At 33.5% G+C, this 18809-nt stretch overlaps 3 protein-coding genes across 5 annotated transcripts; 2 read left to right on the top strand and 1 right to left on the bottom strand.

Moving 5' to 3' along the window:
• Positions 1-1685: 1685 nt before the first annotated feature.
• On the top strand, positions 1686-4812 carry LOC108224274 (plant UBX domain-containing protein 4). Its single transcript, XM_064079729.1, has 4 exons — positions 1686-2180; positions 3395-3680; positions 4067-4162; positions 4261-4812. The coding sequence occupies exons 1-4, from the start codon at positions 1735-1737 to the stop codon at positions 4636-4638; spliced, it is 1206 nt and encodes a 401-aa protein (XP_063935799.1). The 5' UTR covers positions 1686-1734; the 3' UTR covers positions 4639-4812.
• A 1313-nt stretch (positions 4813-6125) lies between these two features.
• On the bottom strand, positions 6126-8093 carry LOC108226460 (uncharacterized). The gene is made up of 2 exons (XM_017401423.2): positions 7834-8093; positions 6126-6474 (listed from the first exon to the last, which is right to left on the bottom strand). The coding sequence occupies exons 1-2, from the start codon at positions 7973-7975 to the stop codon at positions 6374-6376; spliced, it is 243 nt and encodes an 80-aa protein (XP_017256912.1). The 5' UTR covers positions 7976-8093; the 3' UTR covers positions 6126-6373.
• Positions 8094-10638: 2545 nt separating this feature from the next.
• On the top strand, positions 10639-18078 carry LOC108224773 (chromatin remodeling protein EBS). Of its 3 annotated transcripts, none has more exons than XM_017399496.2 (6): positions 10639-10885; positions 10973-11315; positions 11404-11472; positions 14151-14292; positions 17363-17407; positions 17888-18078. In XM_017399496.2, exons 1-5 carry the CDS (start codon positions 10813-10815, stop codon positions 17381-17383), a joined length of 648 nt encoding a protein of 215 aa, XP_017254985.1. In that variant the 5' UTR covers positions 10639-10812; the 3' UTR covers positions 17384-17407; positions 17888-18078. The 3 variants fall into 3 exon arrangements, with proteins under 3 accessions (XP_017254985.1, XP_017254984.1, XP_017254983.1); XM_017399495.2 differs by having other exon boundaries at positions 17495-18078; XM_017399494.2 differs by having other exon boundaries at positions 10640-10885; positions 17363-18078.
• Positions 18079-18809: the final 731 nt, after the last annotated feature.

Raw genomic sequence — 18809 nt, 5'->3', positions numbered from 1 at the left:
AATAGGCATCAAAAAATAAAAATAATTAACAAATAAAATAATATATAAAAAATAGGAATCATATATTAATTTTATGATAATGTAAATGGGTCTTGATTAGTATTGTGTTTGACGAGCACGGGAGGCGGCCCAAACTAATTTTTATCTAAATAATAATAAATTTTCTATTAGTATTATGTTTGACGGGAAAGTCGCTAAAATAATTTTTATAAAAGAATAATAATTTTTAACTAATAAATAGGAATCAAAAAATAAAAATAATTAACAAATAAAATAATATATAAAAAATAGGTATCATATATTGATTTTATGATAATGTAAATGGTTCTTGATTAGTATTTCGTTTGACGGGCACGGGAGGCGGCCCAAACTAATTTTTATCCAAATAATAATAAATTTTTCTATTAGTATTATGTTTGACGGTAAAGTCGCTAAAATAATTTTTTATCTATGTTATAATATATTTTTTTGTTACACAATTCAAAATAATCTTTAATTTTGTCATAATTAGAATAATTTTTAGTAGTATTGTGTTTGACAGTAAAACGACTCAAACTAATATCTAAATTATAATGTTTTGTTATAAGTATTGTGTTTGACAAGAGAGCGGCTCAAACTAATTTTGATCTAAATTATAATATTTAATTTATCATAAAAATAATAATTATGAATTAATATTGTCTTTGACGGGAGGGGGGTTCGAACTAATTTTATTATTAGTATTGTGTTTGAAAGGATGATCACTCAAACAAATTTTTATATCAATTATAATATTTTTCATTTGTGATATGTTTAATGAGAAGATGACTCAAAATAATTTTTATCCTATTATAATTCTGATTCATACCAAAATTTATCACGCCGCCGCGAAGCGCGGTTTTTTTCACTAGTTATTTATACTATTGTACAAAAATAAGGACCAATTCTATAAAAAAATAGACGATATACAATTATTTCCGATTTTACCGCTCATTTATGTTATTATTACTCCCTCCGTTCTCCTCATTTTTTATAGTTCTTTTCCACTGCTTGGCATATATTTTAAGGTTCCCACTTCTTATAAAACATAGTTCTATAATTTAATTTTAAGCTTTTTTTTTGTGTATAAAAATTCAAATGTTAAATTTTCATTCAAAAAAAATTAAAATAATTTATGAAACTAAATCTTTTAGGAGTTTTAAAATATGTGTCAAATTCTCGTCTTTCAAAGGTAAACTACCTAGGGCACATATGGAGTACCACATATAAAGATATAGACACACATTAGATAATCATAATATTCCGGACTACCGTTATGTTTCAATAATACTAAAAATATAATATAATGTTTATAATCAAATCCGAACCTAATGTTAATGACAAAAAAAATAATCCAAACCTAATATTAGTGACAAAAAATTAAAAATTTATAATTCAGTGACAAATTTCTAAACAAACAATAAGTTGTATGACGAAAAAATCTATTTTTCCCATGATTAAAAATCTCAATCCAACACCCCACGATTCGGTTAAATTTTTCAAAATCCAAGTAAAAATCTTTTTTGTCGATCGAATACAATCCTGAAAGCCCAATAAAACTAGTTGGGCTTTATAGTATCGGCCCGAACTTGTAGTTTCGTATCACAAAATAACCACGTCAGATCCACACTGGTGATAGAGTAGTCAACAATCCAACATATAAATCTTATTCTTCACAGCATCAGAACAAACAAAAAACAAGAAGAGGTTGCGATAATGGAGAACCAAACAGACCCTAGCAATCCCCACGCCGATCTCATCAACACATTCACGCAAATCACTTCTTCTTCTCCGCAAGAAGCCATCTTTTTCCTCGAAAGCCACAACTTCGATCTCGACGCCGCCGTTTCTACTTTCTTCGAAACCTCCACCGCAGCTGCCGCCGACGGTGACGCCGCTATTCCCGTCGCTGCCGAGCGATCTGAGTCTCTGTCGCCGGAGTCGACGCCGTCCAGGTCTAGATCGCCGTCGCCGCAGCCGCCTCTGCGGCCGCAATCTGATCGCGTTTATAATCTCCGTTCGAGGAGGCAGGGGAGTGATAAGAAGGCTTCAGGGAGTCGTGGAGGGAGAATTCACACTTTTTCTGATCTTAATAAGAAGGATGGAGATGATTCGGATAGCGATGAGCAGCCTCAGGAGTACTTTACTGGTGGCGAGAAAAGGTAATTCGGTAACCCTAGTTAATTTTCAATGTATATAGTGTCGCGCTCTATGGATAATAGTTTTACATTATTAGCGATATATTGTTTAGAAGTGCAGAAGCAAGTGAGTTGTATGTATAGTTATGTTGACTGTTTGTAACTAGCTGTTTTGTTGATAAATTGGCCATGCTGTGAGTAGAACAGTCAGTCCATGAACTATTGGTGTGAATTTGGCAGATTCCTTTGATGAATGTATGTGATGCTAAAATCATGTTTTTTTCTTATCTTGATCATGATAAGAATTAACCCTGTTTGGCAATTAGCTGTAAGCGAATTGAACTAGCTATTTTGATTGGCTGATTGAATTAACTATTTTGACTAGCTGATTGATTTAGCTGTCTTGAAACTTTTTGGTAAATAGTTGTTTGATCAGTTTTTTGTACTTTAACTAGACACATGTGAGGCCTCTAATCGAATAAACTCATCTAAGTAGCTTTTTCAAATTTAGCTTTTTGAGTCCAAACTGCTATTTCAACCTGTAACTACCGAAGACTAGAATTAGATGATTCACATGGTCAAACATCTAATATGGCCCGTACATCTATTTTTTTCCTCAAACCTGTAACTTACGAATAGGGCCAATGATAGTTCAAAATCTTTGGAACGGGTCCCTATAGTGAGACAGTCAATTATTGATTTGGGGAGACTTGGTGACTTTAGACTGGTACATTGCACGTATAGAACAAAAATTGAAATTTTAAAATATTTATGGGTGAGGAAACGGACAGTTAGGGTGGTGAGATTTATTATGGTTTCGGAGGGAAAAATTATCATAAGAATATTGTTGTTCTTGAATTAAATCATCATTCAAGATTCTATCTTGTAATGCAAACTAGACTAATTTTTTGGATTACTAGAATGTATGTTTTTCTTTTCTATTAAGCAACATGTCCAGTTGCTTTGTACTTGTCTTCATACAGTATTGGATTACATGTGATTGCTTTAAATACTCTCTCTCAGACACACAAATACACTTCTTCATTAACACTTGATTTCTTTATTACCAAGGGAGACGGGTATCCATTATGCTAAGCCTTGCACAGTTTTGCTAGATAAATTTTTGGCTTTTCAGTTTACTACATTGTGTTGTTTCATATTAATATTAACAAATTGAATTATTTATCATAATACTCTGCAACGAGATGTAATATGCTGATGTTTGTCAACGTTTGCAGTGGAATGCTTGTGCAGGATCCATCGAAAGGCAATGATGTAGATGCTTTATTTGATCAAGCTAGACAGGCAGGAGGTGTGGAAGGACACGGGGATCACCTTCAGCCGTCTTCAAGTTCAAGAAGTTTTAGTGGAACAGCAAGACGTCTAACTGGAGAAACAATTACAACTGCTCCTTCACATCCTGAAACTGTCACGCATACTATCACTTTTTGGACAAATGGGTTCACAATAGATGATGGTCCTTTGCGGAGGATTGATGATCCAGAAAATGCATCCTTCCTAGAGGTACTTTAAGTTTTAAGGGTAAAACAAATTTGTTTGCTAGGTTGTAGGTGTTATAATACCCATATATATTTCTTTATATATATTATTGTATTGTAATAACATGCTCCTAAAGTATATTGCAACAAGTCATAGCAGGTCTGATTTTGGATAAGTATGAAGTTATACTAAGACGTCATATGTGGTTTAATATTCAAACCACCAAACCATTTGTACCAGATGAGCCATCCAGGATAATATTTGGCTGTGGTTTGTGTCAGTTACTGTTCATTGATGAGATTAAAATTTGCACTTTTAACGATTATTGGTAGCAACTATTTTATACTATGGTTGTCATTTTTCCTTTTAATAAAGATCTGACAAGTTATATAAACTTTTTTGCAATGCAGAGTATCAGGAAGTCCGAGTGTCCACAAGAACTTGCGCCAGCTGATCGTAGGACTGTTGTCCATGTTAATCTCGTGAAGAAGGAACAAGAATGCCCTGTGCGTTACTTGCATCTCTTTGACTTTTTTTTACATATTTAGATTTTTTTGAGGAGCTTAGTCATTCTTATTACTGCTATTTTCTCTGTTGAATATAGGTACAGAAGAAGCGACCCAATTCATTTCAGGGCCAGGGAAGAACTTTAGGTAGCAACGATGATGCAGTACCAGCAGAGACAACTGCTCCAAGCAATTTGCAGAGTGCCCCACCACCATCAATGGGCTTAGTTGTGGATCAGGCACTACCTTCTACCTCAATTCAGCTCAGGTTGGCAGATGGTACACGCATGGTTTCGCGCTTTAATTTTCATCATACAGTTAGAGATATCCGTGGCTTTATTGATGCATCCAGACCTGCTGCGCCAAGAAGCTATCATCTGCAGACTGTGGGGTTCCCTCCGAAACAACTCACCAATCTGGAGCAGACCATTGAAGAGGCTGGTTTAGCCAATTCTGTTGTCATCCAGAAGCTCTAGAAAGCTTGGATTATTCTTTTGGTAGTTAAAACTTATTTATTACTTCTGCATATTCTATACTAAATTTTAATCACTGTTTAAAACTTATTAATTACTGATATATTCTTGCAATGCTTTTTGGTCATTGAAATTTTTTGCTTATGTTTATCTATGATATGATATTCTCTTTTGGTCCTCGGAGGCTTATTTTAATAATGTTTCAGTTTTATATATTTGCTAATAATCCTCTAGAAAATATGAACCGGATAGAAAGATTATTCCCTTTGGTTGGGGTTAATAGTGTTGGAAACTTGGAATGCATCGGCAGATATTGCCTATAAATAATTAAAAAAAATTATTTTTTCCATGTCAAGTTGGCCAATATTTATTCAGAACACATTCTAGTTGTGGATCATTAGTTATCTATATTAATCATGTTTATGCTTAGATCTTCAAACTTAGCTCTCTGTACAGTCATATTTTGACGATGAAGTTACATATTTTGCCAAATAAATTTGCGAAAGTAAATCTAGAATCCAGTTCAATGTGCACAGGTTCCCCACGTTAGTAGGCAATGTATTGGGCTCAGATACACAATTTAAACTCTGAAAATTATTGTAGCCTTGCATACCTTGTGCTTATATTCTCACTGGAAAATGCTTGATGCACATAATTGTATACAAAATTGTATACATAATGACATTTGGGAGGTTTTAATTGGAATGGGCCCCTTGTATTCACATCAACCACCCCAATTAAAACCCTCCACCTCAATTGCCACATCATTATGTGCAAATTTTATGTACACAATTATGTGTACCTAGCACTACTCATTTTCACCAGACACAGGTTAGTGGAAGAACCCTCAGTTTTTTGAAAAATTCCCAACTCCAATGCAGCTTTCATCAAAACAGAACCGATACTTCCTCTGTAAGTATAAATCTGGCTTTTGCAACTTCGGGGTAACATCTGAATCAGCTAAAACAATTGGAGTTGCTACTTCCCAAAAATCATTGTGGATGGGATCCTGATTATTACTGGAATCAAATGGTTTGTCATGTTTTCTACGACTACTACTTTCTTGTGGCTTTACTCCAGATCCAAGTGTGAACTTGTTCAGGGAATCATTATGGACCAAAAATTAAAATAATTGCGGAATGCAACGCCTTTTGTTTAGTTGGAAATAGAAGAAAGTCTGGTTTGCTTCAAGGCCCTATTGTTGTATGATAGGAGTATGAGTAGTACTTTTAACTTAACTATCTTAATGTTATTAAAATTCCTTTTGGGAAATTTGTATTGCAATGAAATTTAACAAAACAGATGTACCACAAATATCAAATTTAGAAATTTACAATTACCAACAAGAACCCAGCAAATGGAGGGCAGCCAAGGATTCATTGCAGAGTTTTCCCCTCCACATGGCAGGTCATAGTTCAATTTTCACTTCCCATCCTCGGCTACCTGTAACTCTAAATCATCGAACAATATGTATAATATGTAGCATGGAGTTAAGATAAAGGCATAATTCATAAATTCATAAAAGAATTGCTTACAAGGAAAACAGATTAATTATTCTGCATTAGTAATCAAGATTTTCATATTAGCAATCCTTTATAACTTGATTACAAAACAAACTTAAGACATGGCTTAATCAGCATTGTCCTTAATATAAAAAAGAAAGACCAAGCCAATAAACATGAGGACATTTGAGTTCAAAAGCCCAGTCTGGTCTTCTTTAATCCTATAATTTCTTCAATCATTTGGCTGAAGATGAACCTGAAGAAAGTCTTGCATTGCGCGCTTTATCAGCTTTCTCCGCTTTTTCCAGATAGTCTTGATGCGACAGTTGTTTCGTGCCTGCAATAGAGTCAAAATATCAACACTTTTTCAATAAAAAGAAATTTTCCAGTAAAGCCTTGTAAACTGAGATAAACAGACATTGTGAATGCAGAGTGAAACAAAAACAATTCAAAGGAAATAACTAAATTATCAATATTCCTTCACACCAGTTTAATAAATGGAAATATATGGACCATTGCCTATATTAAAGAAAATGCAGCCACTTAAAGCCAAAGATGATCAATCACTCTAGTAATGAAACACAGAGTACACACCAGTTACAACTTACAAGATCTTATTCCTGCCATCTAGCTATTCTGGATTTTAAAGCCATATTCAATTAGTCATCAAAACACGCAAGTGTCATGAAACGGTACACACAGTGTCTTAATTTATTGACCTCTAGCATACATATTCTGGATTTCTAAGCCAGAATTCAATTAGCTATTAAAACAGTGCATGTGAGTCTCATAATCTCTTATCATTTCTTTATTTCCATCGATGCTATAATGCGACGCCAAGATATTTCCTATCATTTGAACCATGAAAACAGCATAGATTCAAGATGGTGTATTTGTTTGGGATTTTAAATTATGCTACAAAATATGGTGATATTCAATTAGGTTTTTAAATTATGCTTAAAAATCCGATAGTATTCAGTTGGGATTGTTTAAATCTATTAAAATCTGATGGTATTCAAATGCTAATAGATTTTTTTGGATTTCATAAAATGGTGGATTTTGTGGAGTTTCTCAGTGTATCGTAAGTTTTTTGAAATCCCACCAATATCCATGAGATTTTGAAGCATTATGTTTAAATCCTAAAGAATCTATATCAACTTTGCGACATTTTATCAAAAATCACAGAATCAAAATCACATACAATCTGTTAAAATTCATAGATTAAAAACAATCTATTAAAATCTTAATCGAATACACCCCCTCATACAAACGTGCATCTATAACAGTTCAAATCAGACCTACATAAAGTATTGAGCAGAAAAAGAGAGTACTAAATAAAAGAACATAGTTGTAACAAACCACAAAAACTCATATGATCAGGACTCCGGAGCTTAAGTGAGATAAAATTTCGACTCAGAACACATTAAAGCTGATAGTTTAGTGCATCAGCATTACAGAAAGTAAATCCAAGGACTGAATTCACATTTCTTGACATTTCGTTAATCCTTAGTAGTCAAGATCACCAAATTTTGCACTTAACAAATAAACTTATCCAAACAAGAAAAACCTAAAATTTCATTAAAAAAGTGAAAAGGCATGATTTTCAACAAGTTTTGGACATGTTCATAAAAGGGTTGATAAAAGAGAACATATATACTGTAATCCACATCTAATAAGAGAGAAGAGAGAAGCGAACCTCGATTCAAAAGATACCAAGGAACACCAAAGATAACAGAGATGATTGCGATTCCAGCAAAGACGTGTTTCTTCTCTCCGCTATATAGATAGTGCTCCATTCTTCCCCTGAATCCCCCGTTTGAATTTGCTTCACTTGCCATCTCTCTCCCTCCCCTCAAATTTCTCTCTCCCTCTCTCTCTCTACTTTGAAACCCTAATTTTGATCTTATAAAATCTTGGGCAAGGTAGCTGAGCCAGCTGAGTAGACAGTACAGAATACTCACCTTGTCAAAATAATAAATGATTATTAAATCCAAATTTCCTTTTTATTAGAAAATTTTGGGGAAAAACTTATGAGTATCATTTTGTGACATAATTAATTATTATTGGACTTGTTCGTAACTACTAAATAATCCGATGTCCACAAACTTTTTAATCGAACTTATTCACAAATTTGTTCATAAGCTATTTCCACAGACGCAATAACAAATTATTAAGTTAAACGGCACTTTACTCACATTCGATCCTTCTATAAATCGATTTATGGTATTATATTCGAAATTGACTTGTTTATAAAAATATTTAAATTAGATTTTTTTTACAAGTTGAACATTGAGTCATTTTGTATCAAAGTCATTACCACCCTAACACAAAGTACTTCAAAAATATTTCATTATCTTTGATTACTTGCTCACATACTTAAAGAATATAATTCATATAATACCTAAAAATATAAGTCAATACTTATTTTCAACATTTAATAAAGCTTGAGAATACATATGAAGGTGCTTATATATATTTTTGAATTATTTTATCTCTTAAAATTTGTTTAGATGTAGATCATTGTCTCGTATTAAAGTTGTATTTTAAATTGAAGGACTCGTGAACTTGCTTGATTTTAACTCGTTTAAGAGCAAGTCCAATAAGTGTGCTAAATCAAGTCTTAAATCTAAAAATAAGGAATATGGGATAAAATTGCACTCCAACTCTATGCTAGTGATGTGCTAAATCACTAGTACAAGCCCCCCCTTCCCTTTTTTTAGAATATGCTAGCCACTTCTAAACTATTTTTATCATTAAAATATTCATTTCCCTCTCTCCTCCACATCATTTGCCTCTATTTTTTTCCCTCTCTCCTCCACTATTTAATATTATTATAATAATAGGGAATGGATATAGGGAGTACTATTGGAGCTCATGTGCTAAATCTTGTGCTAAATCACTCAGACATATTATTTTATAATATTTTTAGGGAACCTCTTAGCATAGTGTTGGCCTTGCTCTAACAAGCTGGGTTTTCTTTATCAGCTTTTGGCCATAAAAAGGGATGTCTTCACTCAATATACGAAACTCAATCAATTATACAAGTCAAAGTATGTATTGACCTCGACTAAAACTCAGCGTCTCAGCCCAATTCAAAGTCGAACTCTTTATAATTATAAGTAATTAATATTTTAAAATTAATTATAATTTTATAATTTTAATTATTAGGTCCATAAGTATACTTGCTCAACTCGACTCGTTTATACTCAATTTGATTAAATTGTGAGTATGTTTAGGACCCGTTTGGTTAGGGGTATTCAGCAAAGGGAAAAATAATCAGCTTGATTGATTCCCTTTATTCGTGTTTGTTTTGTAAAAATCGTTATTCCCTTTCTCCGTTTTTAGTAATGGGTTTACCCAATAGTACTCATAACTCATTCCCCACCCCCAATTGGTGGGTTTATCCTCTGTTGTCCTGGTAGACCCGGGTTCGACTCTGGCTCATCCGAAAAGTATTAGAACAGATACTAATTTGTAAGGCATATAAGCCTGCATAGTCAAAAAAAATAAAAGATCATCATATAAATTTTTTTAAAAATTAAAAATAATTTTTAATTTATTTTTATAAATTAAATAAAATTATGATGTAATTCACATGTTAATTTATTTTAAAAAATTAATAGTATGGTTAAATAAAAAAACTATATTAATTTATTCGAATGTAAATAAATTATCTTATTATAAATATGAATACATTTAACTCTTTTAAAATTATATAATGTTAAAAAAATCGAATATAAAATTAGTTACACAAATTTTCATTTCGTTTCCGGATCAAAACCAACCATGAATGTATAAATGCACCTTTGGTTTCAAATTTGGAACCAAAGATGCATATATGCATATTTGCATTCAAGCATAAAACTCTTTTGGAGTTGAGATTTTTAGCATTTGATTTTAAATTATGAAAATGACACCACTTGTAACATTGCATTGGACTTCTCTAATAAAACATTAAAACTAATGTCGTTTGGTTGGGGAGGGAGTACGGGGTTGGAATCGGGAATCGGGTTAGGCTGGTATGGGGTTGAGGTATCATTTATGATATCATATGTTTGGTTGAGTGATGGAATGAATATATTTGAATTAAAAATTTTATGAGTTAATAAATATAATTAATTTAAAATATTATTAAATTAATACTTATATATATTATTGAGTTAGAAATTTATTTTGTATTAATACTTTATATGAAATAATATAAATATAGATGAAAATTGAAAATAAAAGAAAAAAAAATTGTTTCTTGAAACCCATGTCTCATACCCACCTCTCTCCTTGGTTATGAAAATCTCATACCTTGTGGGTATGAGAAATGGGTTTGATGAAATAAAATTTGCAACCAAACACCAGGTATGAGTTTGGAATGAACAAAACTCATACCTGATACCAGAAAAACTCGAAAACGGACCCCCTTTAATTAGGCGGAATCTTCACCTAATAAGAGTAGTACTAATATATGACGACTAGTTTGACACCGGTATTTAAATCTAAATTGAATGTAATGTATGCATGCTTCCGTGTCCTGGACCCACACAAACAGACACACCAGTACATGAATATGGATCTTATTTCCTTCTAGGGCTTTCTGCTCCACTCCACTCTTGAATTCTCCCCCAAATTACACACCCCTCACCCTCTAATTCTTAACTAATCTCTCAAATTCAATCAATTAATGGCCAAAACAAAGCCTGGAAAGAAAGATCTAGACACCTACACTATCAAAGGAACCAACAAAATCGTCAGACGTAAGTTAATTCCCCTGTCTCTCCCTTACATGTGCATTTATTTTGTGATTAATTGAATTGTGTAAGTGTTTTTGCGTGCTTTTGTAGCGGGAGATTGTGTGTTACTCCGGCCGTCAGAGTCCGATAAGTTACCCTACGTTGCGCGAGTCGAAAAGCTCGAAGCGGATCATCGGAGCAATGTCAAGGTCCGAGTGCGTTGGTATTATCGCCCCGAGGAGTCTCTTGGAGGTAGACGACAGTTCCATGGCGCCAAGGAGCTGTTTTTGTCTGATCATTACGATATGCAGAGTGCTCATACTATTGAGGATAAATGCATTGTGCATTCCTTTAAGAACTACACGAAGCTCGAGAATGTTGGTGTGGAGGATTATTTTTGTCGGTTTGAGTATAAGGCGGCGAATGGAGCTTTTACTCCGGACCGGGTGGCAGTGTGAGTAGATTATGGAATTTGCGGTTTTGGTTTAGATTGTGATTGGAAGGATTATGTTTGGATTGCTTATCGGTCTTTTTATCTGTAGGTATTGTAAGTGTGAGATGCCCTACAATCCTGATGACTTGATGGTCCAGTGTGAAGGGTGCAAAGATTGGTAATAACTTTATTTATCGTTATTTCAAAGTTACTGATCTATGGATGGAACACCTTACCTGCATAGTTCTGTTATCTACTCGCATTGATGTAATTACTATTTAGCATTTTACCATTACTTATGTAGCCTCATATAATGTTCTTTTTCCGAGTTAATAACTTAGATCATTAAGTGGATTTCTATGTTTAGTGTAATAATCATGCTGCAGTTGGGGGATAAATTTTGGTTTAACTATCTAAAAAGGCAAGCTGGTGTGTTAATGTCAGTTTTTTCCATAGATGTTCAATTCTATCATGTATTATACTTGTCTGATGCGGTAAACATAATATAATTATATTATAGATGTAGGCCAGAACATTGAAATCTAGAGATGAACACATGACAACATGATCAGTACTTTCGCCATCCATTCGAGGTTATTTTGATTTTGAGGACATTATATCCGCATTTACTAATGATTTGTTGTACTCATATTATTTGAACTTAATTTCTTGAATGATCCCAACTTCAGTTCGTTTCCTAAGTAATTTTTACAGGATCATTTATCCTAGCCTCCCACTGTTTATTATTCAAATAAAATGGAAAATTGTTTGATGAGAATTTGTTTCATGAGATAAATCAACTACTTAAGGATGAGATATGATAGAAAATTAGAGCAAGTAAAGCTAATTTTAGTGATATTATGATCTAACAGGAACAAACATCCCCTTACATTTTTTAACCATTAGCAGTAGTAACGTACTAAGGGAGAAAATAAAGAGATAAGGATTTCCAGGCCTACTCTTCAGATTTATCCCTATTATCCAGTATATGAGTATATCTTTTAGGGATCAGGTTATGGGAACGTGAATTGTAAAATATATTGTTTTAGAAAAATTACTGATTGTAAAAGTACAGAAAGACATAAATCTAAAAAAAAGTATATAAACAATAAAAGCAGGATGCTTAGCAAAAAAATAAAATAAAAGCAGGACACTATTTTTGAAACACTACAATGACCCAAAGTCAACACAGGCAGGCACGTACGCCTTCCGTCGTATGTAACTATCCTGGAGTTTGAGCTGCGTGCTTTGTCTAATTTCTGTATGAATATTCGTAATATTCTTATTTAATTAAATAAGGCTTAAGCTTTGTCAGTTCATTGTTAAGTATATCTCTTAAACTGTTGCCACTTTTGTTAGTATAAGTTATATCAAGTAACTTAAATGGATTTTAATTGCTAAATTGTATGAATTAGTATTTAATACAAGTGTATAAGTGAATTTCAGTTGATCAGGTTTGTATAAGTTTATTATATAATAAACATGTTAATTGTATTAGAAGAGGACCAGTAGAATATAAAAGATAATTATATTGGTAAAGATATAAAAAATCAAAAACACATAAAATATGATCAAACCTAGGAAGCATGAGTGCGGGTGCGCGGTACTTGGATACGGGAATTCGTCAAATTCCAAAATATGGTGATACGGGTGCGGGGGGATACGGGCCATACGGCAAATATTAAAATATTAAATAATTCATAAGATGCATTTAAGTAGAACAAAATAGTGGAATGACTAAATTAATCATCCTTAAGTCTTGACAATTAAAATACATAAATAATTATTGCAATTTAAGTGATTCAATCGAGCATAATCATGGCTTCCATGATTTTGACCAACAAATTTTAATTTTTTTTTTTTGAAAAAAAGTTGTAAAAAATTACGATTTGTGCCACTCCCGCACCCCCACGTATCCCCATCACTGCCTCCACCGATACGCCACGTGGCGTATCCCGCCGCACCCCCGCACCCCAAGTATCCCCTACGCAGTTCTTCACCCAGATGAAGTATCCCTGCTTTCTAGGATCAAACGATATAATTTTCCTACTTAAAAAATTGTTATATATCAATCTTATCATTGATTTAAATTTCTTGTAATTGATCATTCCATTTCCCAATAAAAAAAACTGATTTAGTTTGCATGGAAATATTGAAAGCATATTCATGGTGTATTAGGAAGTTATTCTGTGTGATGGTTTAAAACTTATTTCTAATACTTTATGTGAATAACTAATTGCTAGTACTTTATATGATGTGACGAGCTCGTTCAAATTTCAACTTTTTGAACCTCTTTTTTATACTGCCACTATTTAATATATTGTCTAGACTCTAATGTCTGCAAAATTAGTATTTTATGTTTTCAGGCCCAGAGAGTGTTTGACAAAATATGTGATTTTGCTGTATATAGCAAAGATGTGCTATTTATGCTTGTTGTTTTGGCATCTAATTTGTTAATTGGTCTCTCTTAACTAAAAAAATTTCATCTCCAATTTCTGTTGTCATTTCTTCTTGATCAAAATAGGCAGTCATTATGTCACGAGTCTTTTTATCTTTATAGGCAGTCATTATAGCACTGAATTGCATTTAATTCTCTGTAGAAGTAGAAAAAGTAACAAATAATGGTTGTGAATGATAAATTTATGTAGATTTCTATTTCTATATCACTCAATGTTAGGCCTGAGCATGTCTGTTATTGCCGAAGAGTGGATATATAGTTTCCCCAAGTTCTGCTTAATACATGTTAACACTAAAGAATGTATCTCTGGGTTTTCTTCTATACTACCCCACTTTGTATTTAGCATTCCTCTTTGTTTTCTCTGTAGTATTGTCTGAGGCGTTCAATGTACTTGGTAGGTTTCATCCTTCTTGTATGGGTATGACGATCGATGAAGCTAAGATGCTGGAGCAGTTTTTATGTGGTGAATGTGCATCTGAGGAGGATGCTAAAAGATCCTCGAACACATTCCCAGTCCCAGAACCTTCTACTGAGGCTAAGGTAGAACCCTAAGCAGACTTTGATTTGATAATATTTCCCATTTGTTGCTAGATGCTGTGATAATTATATTTGCAGATATGTGTTGAATGCTGCATCATATGTTGCTTGGTGGGTTTTTCTGTTTTTAGTAATGCTAATTTAAATATAATTAAATGGAAAAGTTGTGTTGTGATCCTGTTATATCACACAGTTATATTTGTCGAAATATTTTTGAAAAAATCCCAGTAATGTTTGTCTTATATGCTGGGGTTAGAATTAATGTCTTCAGGGAGATTTTTTAATACTGTAAGAATACGTTAAGACTTAGGATACAGGAATTCTGCACTGAGGTGGAACTCTGTGAGGGGTTCAGGTGATCCGTAGCTTGCACAGATTGGTAGGAGGATACAAGAGAGATTTGATAAGTGTTTTCATTTTCAATTAAATCTCACAACTGATGCAATAAAATTAAATTGGTGGATGAATTCAGATCATCAAAGGTTGCAAATTGCTTATAATAAATATTATAACTTTTTAGAAATGATCAGTACAATGTCATCCGGTACAAGATATTGAATGCATTTATTGTCTTCCTCCTGATTTACATGATGAAATTCAACCTCATGTGAATTGTTCCTGCAGATCAACTAATGTATCAATGTTCTTTGTCCTTCTCTGCAATCTTTTGTTGTTCGGACTCTCTGCTTATTCATCTCCGTTTAGCCACTCATGAGCTTGTTGAGATGATTACCCAGGTTGTTTTCAGTGAATTGACAGCTGATTGGATGACCTACTAGGAGTTGGCTAGTCATATGTTAGTTGATTATATATTATATTAATAATGCAGCATAGTAGTGTATATACGACACAACATACCGTTGATAGATGCAAATATATCCTAGAAATTTTGAATGTGGATTGAGGGGGTTGGGGATGGGATGAGAATCAAATTGTATTCCATGGGTCTAGTAATCATGAGAATTCCTTACCCGTCTCAATCAGGTAATTTCTCAAACCATAAAGCGGCTCCAGTACTCTTGATCCAAATGCCCCTTAAAAGTCTAAAAATAACGATATCCCACGGGATGTTTTTACGGGGGTGATATTATGCCAAGTCATTATAAATTGACACAGCAATTAATGAAGATCCTCAAACCACCTATATCCTGTAGTAGGGTATGGTTGTGTACATTATAACCTCCTCACACCCTGGTCTCTTTAAACGGGATAAGTATGTACATCACTATATTATGTACTAATCTTAAATATATGATCAATAAATTATCAGCAATGTTATATATATGTACACAAGATGTACTTACTACATAAGTAATTTGTCTTCAATCCAGTGCAAGGGAGTGGGATGTAGACATTACAAGTAGCAAGCTGTTAAAACGCTGTAGTATTCCGATTAAGCACCAATCGTTTGGTGACCTAGTCACCTAGGACATGTTAGTCTCTAACTTCTACCTATTTGATCGGTTCATGATTTCATACCGGTAAGTCCCAATTGATTCAACAGGTTGGATTATTGGACTAGGCAAAAATGTGATAATACTGTAGTCTCTCTCGTTATTTTGCATCTCTCCCCCTTTCACAATATGCAATTGGAATTACAAATGCCATTCTTACTTGGACACATTTCAATTATCTGTCATAGTTTGTAAATTGACAAGTTATATTTAAATTACACAAGTTTCTGATGTGGCGCATGTATACTTATGTACACAGATAGGTGTGAGAAGTTGAGATCGCCTCTGTTTGAACAGTGTTAGTTTAGGCAGTAGGGGCAAAGTTTTATTGAAGGGTTAACTACTTAATAAAACAAATTATAAACGTAAATTAGAAGTACTGAAATGATACTTCTAAAAAAAATATGGTATTCTAATTGTAATTTCTAAAATTAAAACATACCCATATTACAGTATATTAGTATCAGGGTCATGTTCCAGAGAGAACCATTAGAGAGAGAACCATAGAACCCTTACCTTATTAACTAAGGGTTCTGCAGCAGAATTTAAGTATTAGTTGGGGTTCTGCAGCAGAACTTCACAAAAAAAATATCAATATCTATGGATTATATTTTTAAATTATTTTTGAACACACACAACGATGAAAAAACATGAAAAAAAACATGTATTTTAGATTTAGATCCTAAAAATCTATTTAAAATTTTGGGTTCTGCAGCAGAACCCTAGTGGTTCTATGGTTCTATTTTAGGGAGTGGTTCTCTCTTGAGCACGACCCATTAGTATCAATAATTGTGATTTTCTGCTCTAACATATTCATATTATATTATGGGAATATCTTGTTTTCCTTATTTGAGTAAGATTTGGTTCATTAGAAAATATATGCTTCATTAGGTACTTAACTAGTTTAGATATTTGTTGATATGTTAAATTCAATATAACATGTGTGCTTATTTTTAGTGAGGTCTATGCCTCGTCCTGCACATTGTGCCCAAGCTCCAGTGGAGCCTTTTCGCCTATATGACTGCTTGCAACTGACAAATCAGTGGAGTTAAAATGCTTATGTCAGAATATCCTTAGAATTCTTATCTGGATGCACGGGAAACATTTTGTCAATTTCTGTGTATGTGCTTCAGCAGTGAGATCCTTGGAGTATCTTTGCGGTTATTATAATTTCGGTGACAAACGATTAAGAATACCTTCTGTATCCGTTATGTGTATTGTTTTATTTTCTTGTACATCTTATTAAGAATATAAAGAAAAGGGGCCTGTGGCCAGGGACATACAGAGCCAGCTAAATCCCAGCCGTGGATTAAAAATTCTGCTCCCCTCTTACCAGCACAAAAAGTTGCTGGAAGCCAAAATACCTTCCAGAAATTTTTTGTTGCTGATAGGGGGAGCACAATTTTTCTTTTTGTGCTGGGATTTAGCTGGCTGCATAAACAGTCCCTGGCTGATGACCAGGGACCAGGATCCTAAAGAAAAACAAGGGTCATTTGCATTTAATCTGCATTTGAAATTTTCCAGTCAGTGCATGCATTTCTGCTTGTACTGTTGATGACAATAAATATGTATCTGCCCCTCTAATGGAACACTCTTTTGTATGCCATTTCTTGGTGCAGCCAAAGCGCAGAAAGAGATGACTCTTGCGATGCCTCGCCATGGAGGTATACTCAATTTTCTTGTCGTATCTGTTGCAGTTGTCTGTTGTGGAATTGTACAGTGCGAAGAAGTAACTGTGCTTGCACAAACAGGTGGCTTTGGGAAGCTAACTTGACATTTGTTAGATGTGTGTGTTAGAGTTCTTAGTGACTGAACTTCATTCATACCTGAGTACATTTTGTGCCAAACAAGTGTTAGAACTAGTATGTTTAGCCACGTGTAGATTAAATTAAGGTTGTCAAACTAATTTATTGAGAAACAGTGTTGAAGCTGCTGCTGTGATGTGTACACTTGTAGTTGGCCAGGGTGATTTTCAAATGTAATGTAGATCTTCTGTTCCACTAGGACCTTCACTTACTGTTTTTGGGTACTCTTGCTGAAGTAAATGTAATTTTAGTACCTTCCGTAATACAAGGTATCGGGTCAGCCCTAGTTTGCCGGGGGTTCTTGAGAGGTTTTTTATAGTGATTTTCTGTTTCCTATAGGGTGTCTGGGAGAGTGAATGGGAAGAGGGGCTGCTTTTTTAGTTCCTTCAAGTCTACATCGTTGTCATTGTCTTGATACAGTGGACTTGAATTTGATGCTATGTAATAACAGTACATAACAGTACGAGTTTGTCTTTAAGATGGACGATTGTTTAACAGAAAGGAAAAATATCGATATGATGTAAACTGTATCCGTCTGTTTTATAAGTTGACAACATTCACCAACCAATCGATATATTTTCACATAATTGTTCGTTTTAAAGTTAAATCAAATTCCCTGTAATCTTAAAAGCAAAGTTGAATCCTTTATACTTGTTAATAATTCATATTTTTATCGAAAGGCATGCAAGGTAATGCAAATTAGTAAATTATAGGGTTAATTGTGCAAAAGCAGTACGAATTTGATTGCCTCGACACGAAATGTAAAAGATTCGTTTTGATTACAATTTTTAAAAAAAGTTCGGTTTGACCACATACTGGTGGATAGTGATAGCTAATTTAGGAGATTCAAGAATGTCAGAGAAAAATTATTAATAGATATAGCCATCAAGTATTTGTTGTCCACAATAACTATTAAAATTCAAATAAAATAATAATAATAAGTCAGATTAAGACACATATAAGAGCAAAGGTATGTACTAATATTGTTTTTTGTGAAATATTTTATACATTAAAAATTACTCCCTCCGTCCCCCTGAGTTGTATACATTGGGGGACGGGGACGCGGCACGGACTTTAATGCTCCTGTGGAGTGTAGTTGTGTAATTTATTTTTGAATTTTTTTTTTCTGAATTAAAGTTTGGATGTTATATTTTTATTTAGAAAAAGAAAATCTCAAAAATAAATTACGGAACTATGTTTTATAAGAGCGTTGAAATGCGTGTCGAGCAGTTGAAAGAAACGTATACAATTAAATGGGACA

Source organism: Daucus carota, chromosome 6 (genome assembly GCF_001625215.2).
Source record: "Daucus carota subsp. sativus chromosome 6, DH1 v3.0, whole genome shotgun sequence".
Taxonomy (NCBI): Eukaryota; Viridiplantae; Streptophyta; class Magnoliopsida; order Apiales; family Apiaceae; genus Daucus; species Daucus carota.
Note: the sequence above shows the minus strand (reverse complement) of the source record. Positions and strands in the feature narration are given on the sequence as shown.

Bases quoted from the DNA above. Each gene is read 5' to 3' on its own strand.
- LOC108224274 (XM_064079729.1), top strand. From the start codon at position 1,735: ATGGAGAACCAAACAGACCCTAGCAATCCCCACGCCGATCTCATCAAC. The intron at 3,681-4,066 runs GTACTTTAAGTT...TTTGCAATGCAG, and splicing joins AAAATGCATCCTTCCTAGAG to AGTATCAGGAAGTCCGAGTG. The intron at 4,163-4,260 runs GTGCGTTACTTG...TGTTGAATATAG, and splicing joins AGAAGGAACAAGAATGCCCT to GTACAGAAGAAGCGACCCAA.
- LOC108226460 (XM_017401423.2), bottom strand. From the start codon at position 7,975: ATGGCAAGTGAAGCAAATTCAAACGGGGGATTCAGGGGAAGAATGGAG. The intron at 6,475-7,833 runs GTTCGCTTCTCT...ACTCTATTGCAG, and splicing joins TTGGTATCTTTTGAATCGAG to GCACGAAACAACTGTCGCAT.
- LOC108224773 (XM_017399496.2), top strand. From the start codon at position 10,813: ATGGCCAAAACAAAGCCTGGAAAGAAAGATCTAGACACCTACACTATC. The intron at 11,316-11,403 runs GTGAGTAGATTA...TTTTATCTGTAG, and splicing joins ACTCCGGACCGGGTGGCAGT to GTATTGTAAGTGTGAGATGC. The intron at 14,293-17,362 runs GTAGAACCCTAA...TTCTTGGTGCAG, and splicing joins AACCTTCTACTGAGGCTAAG to CCAAAGCGCAGAAAGAGATG.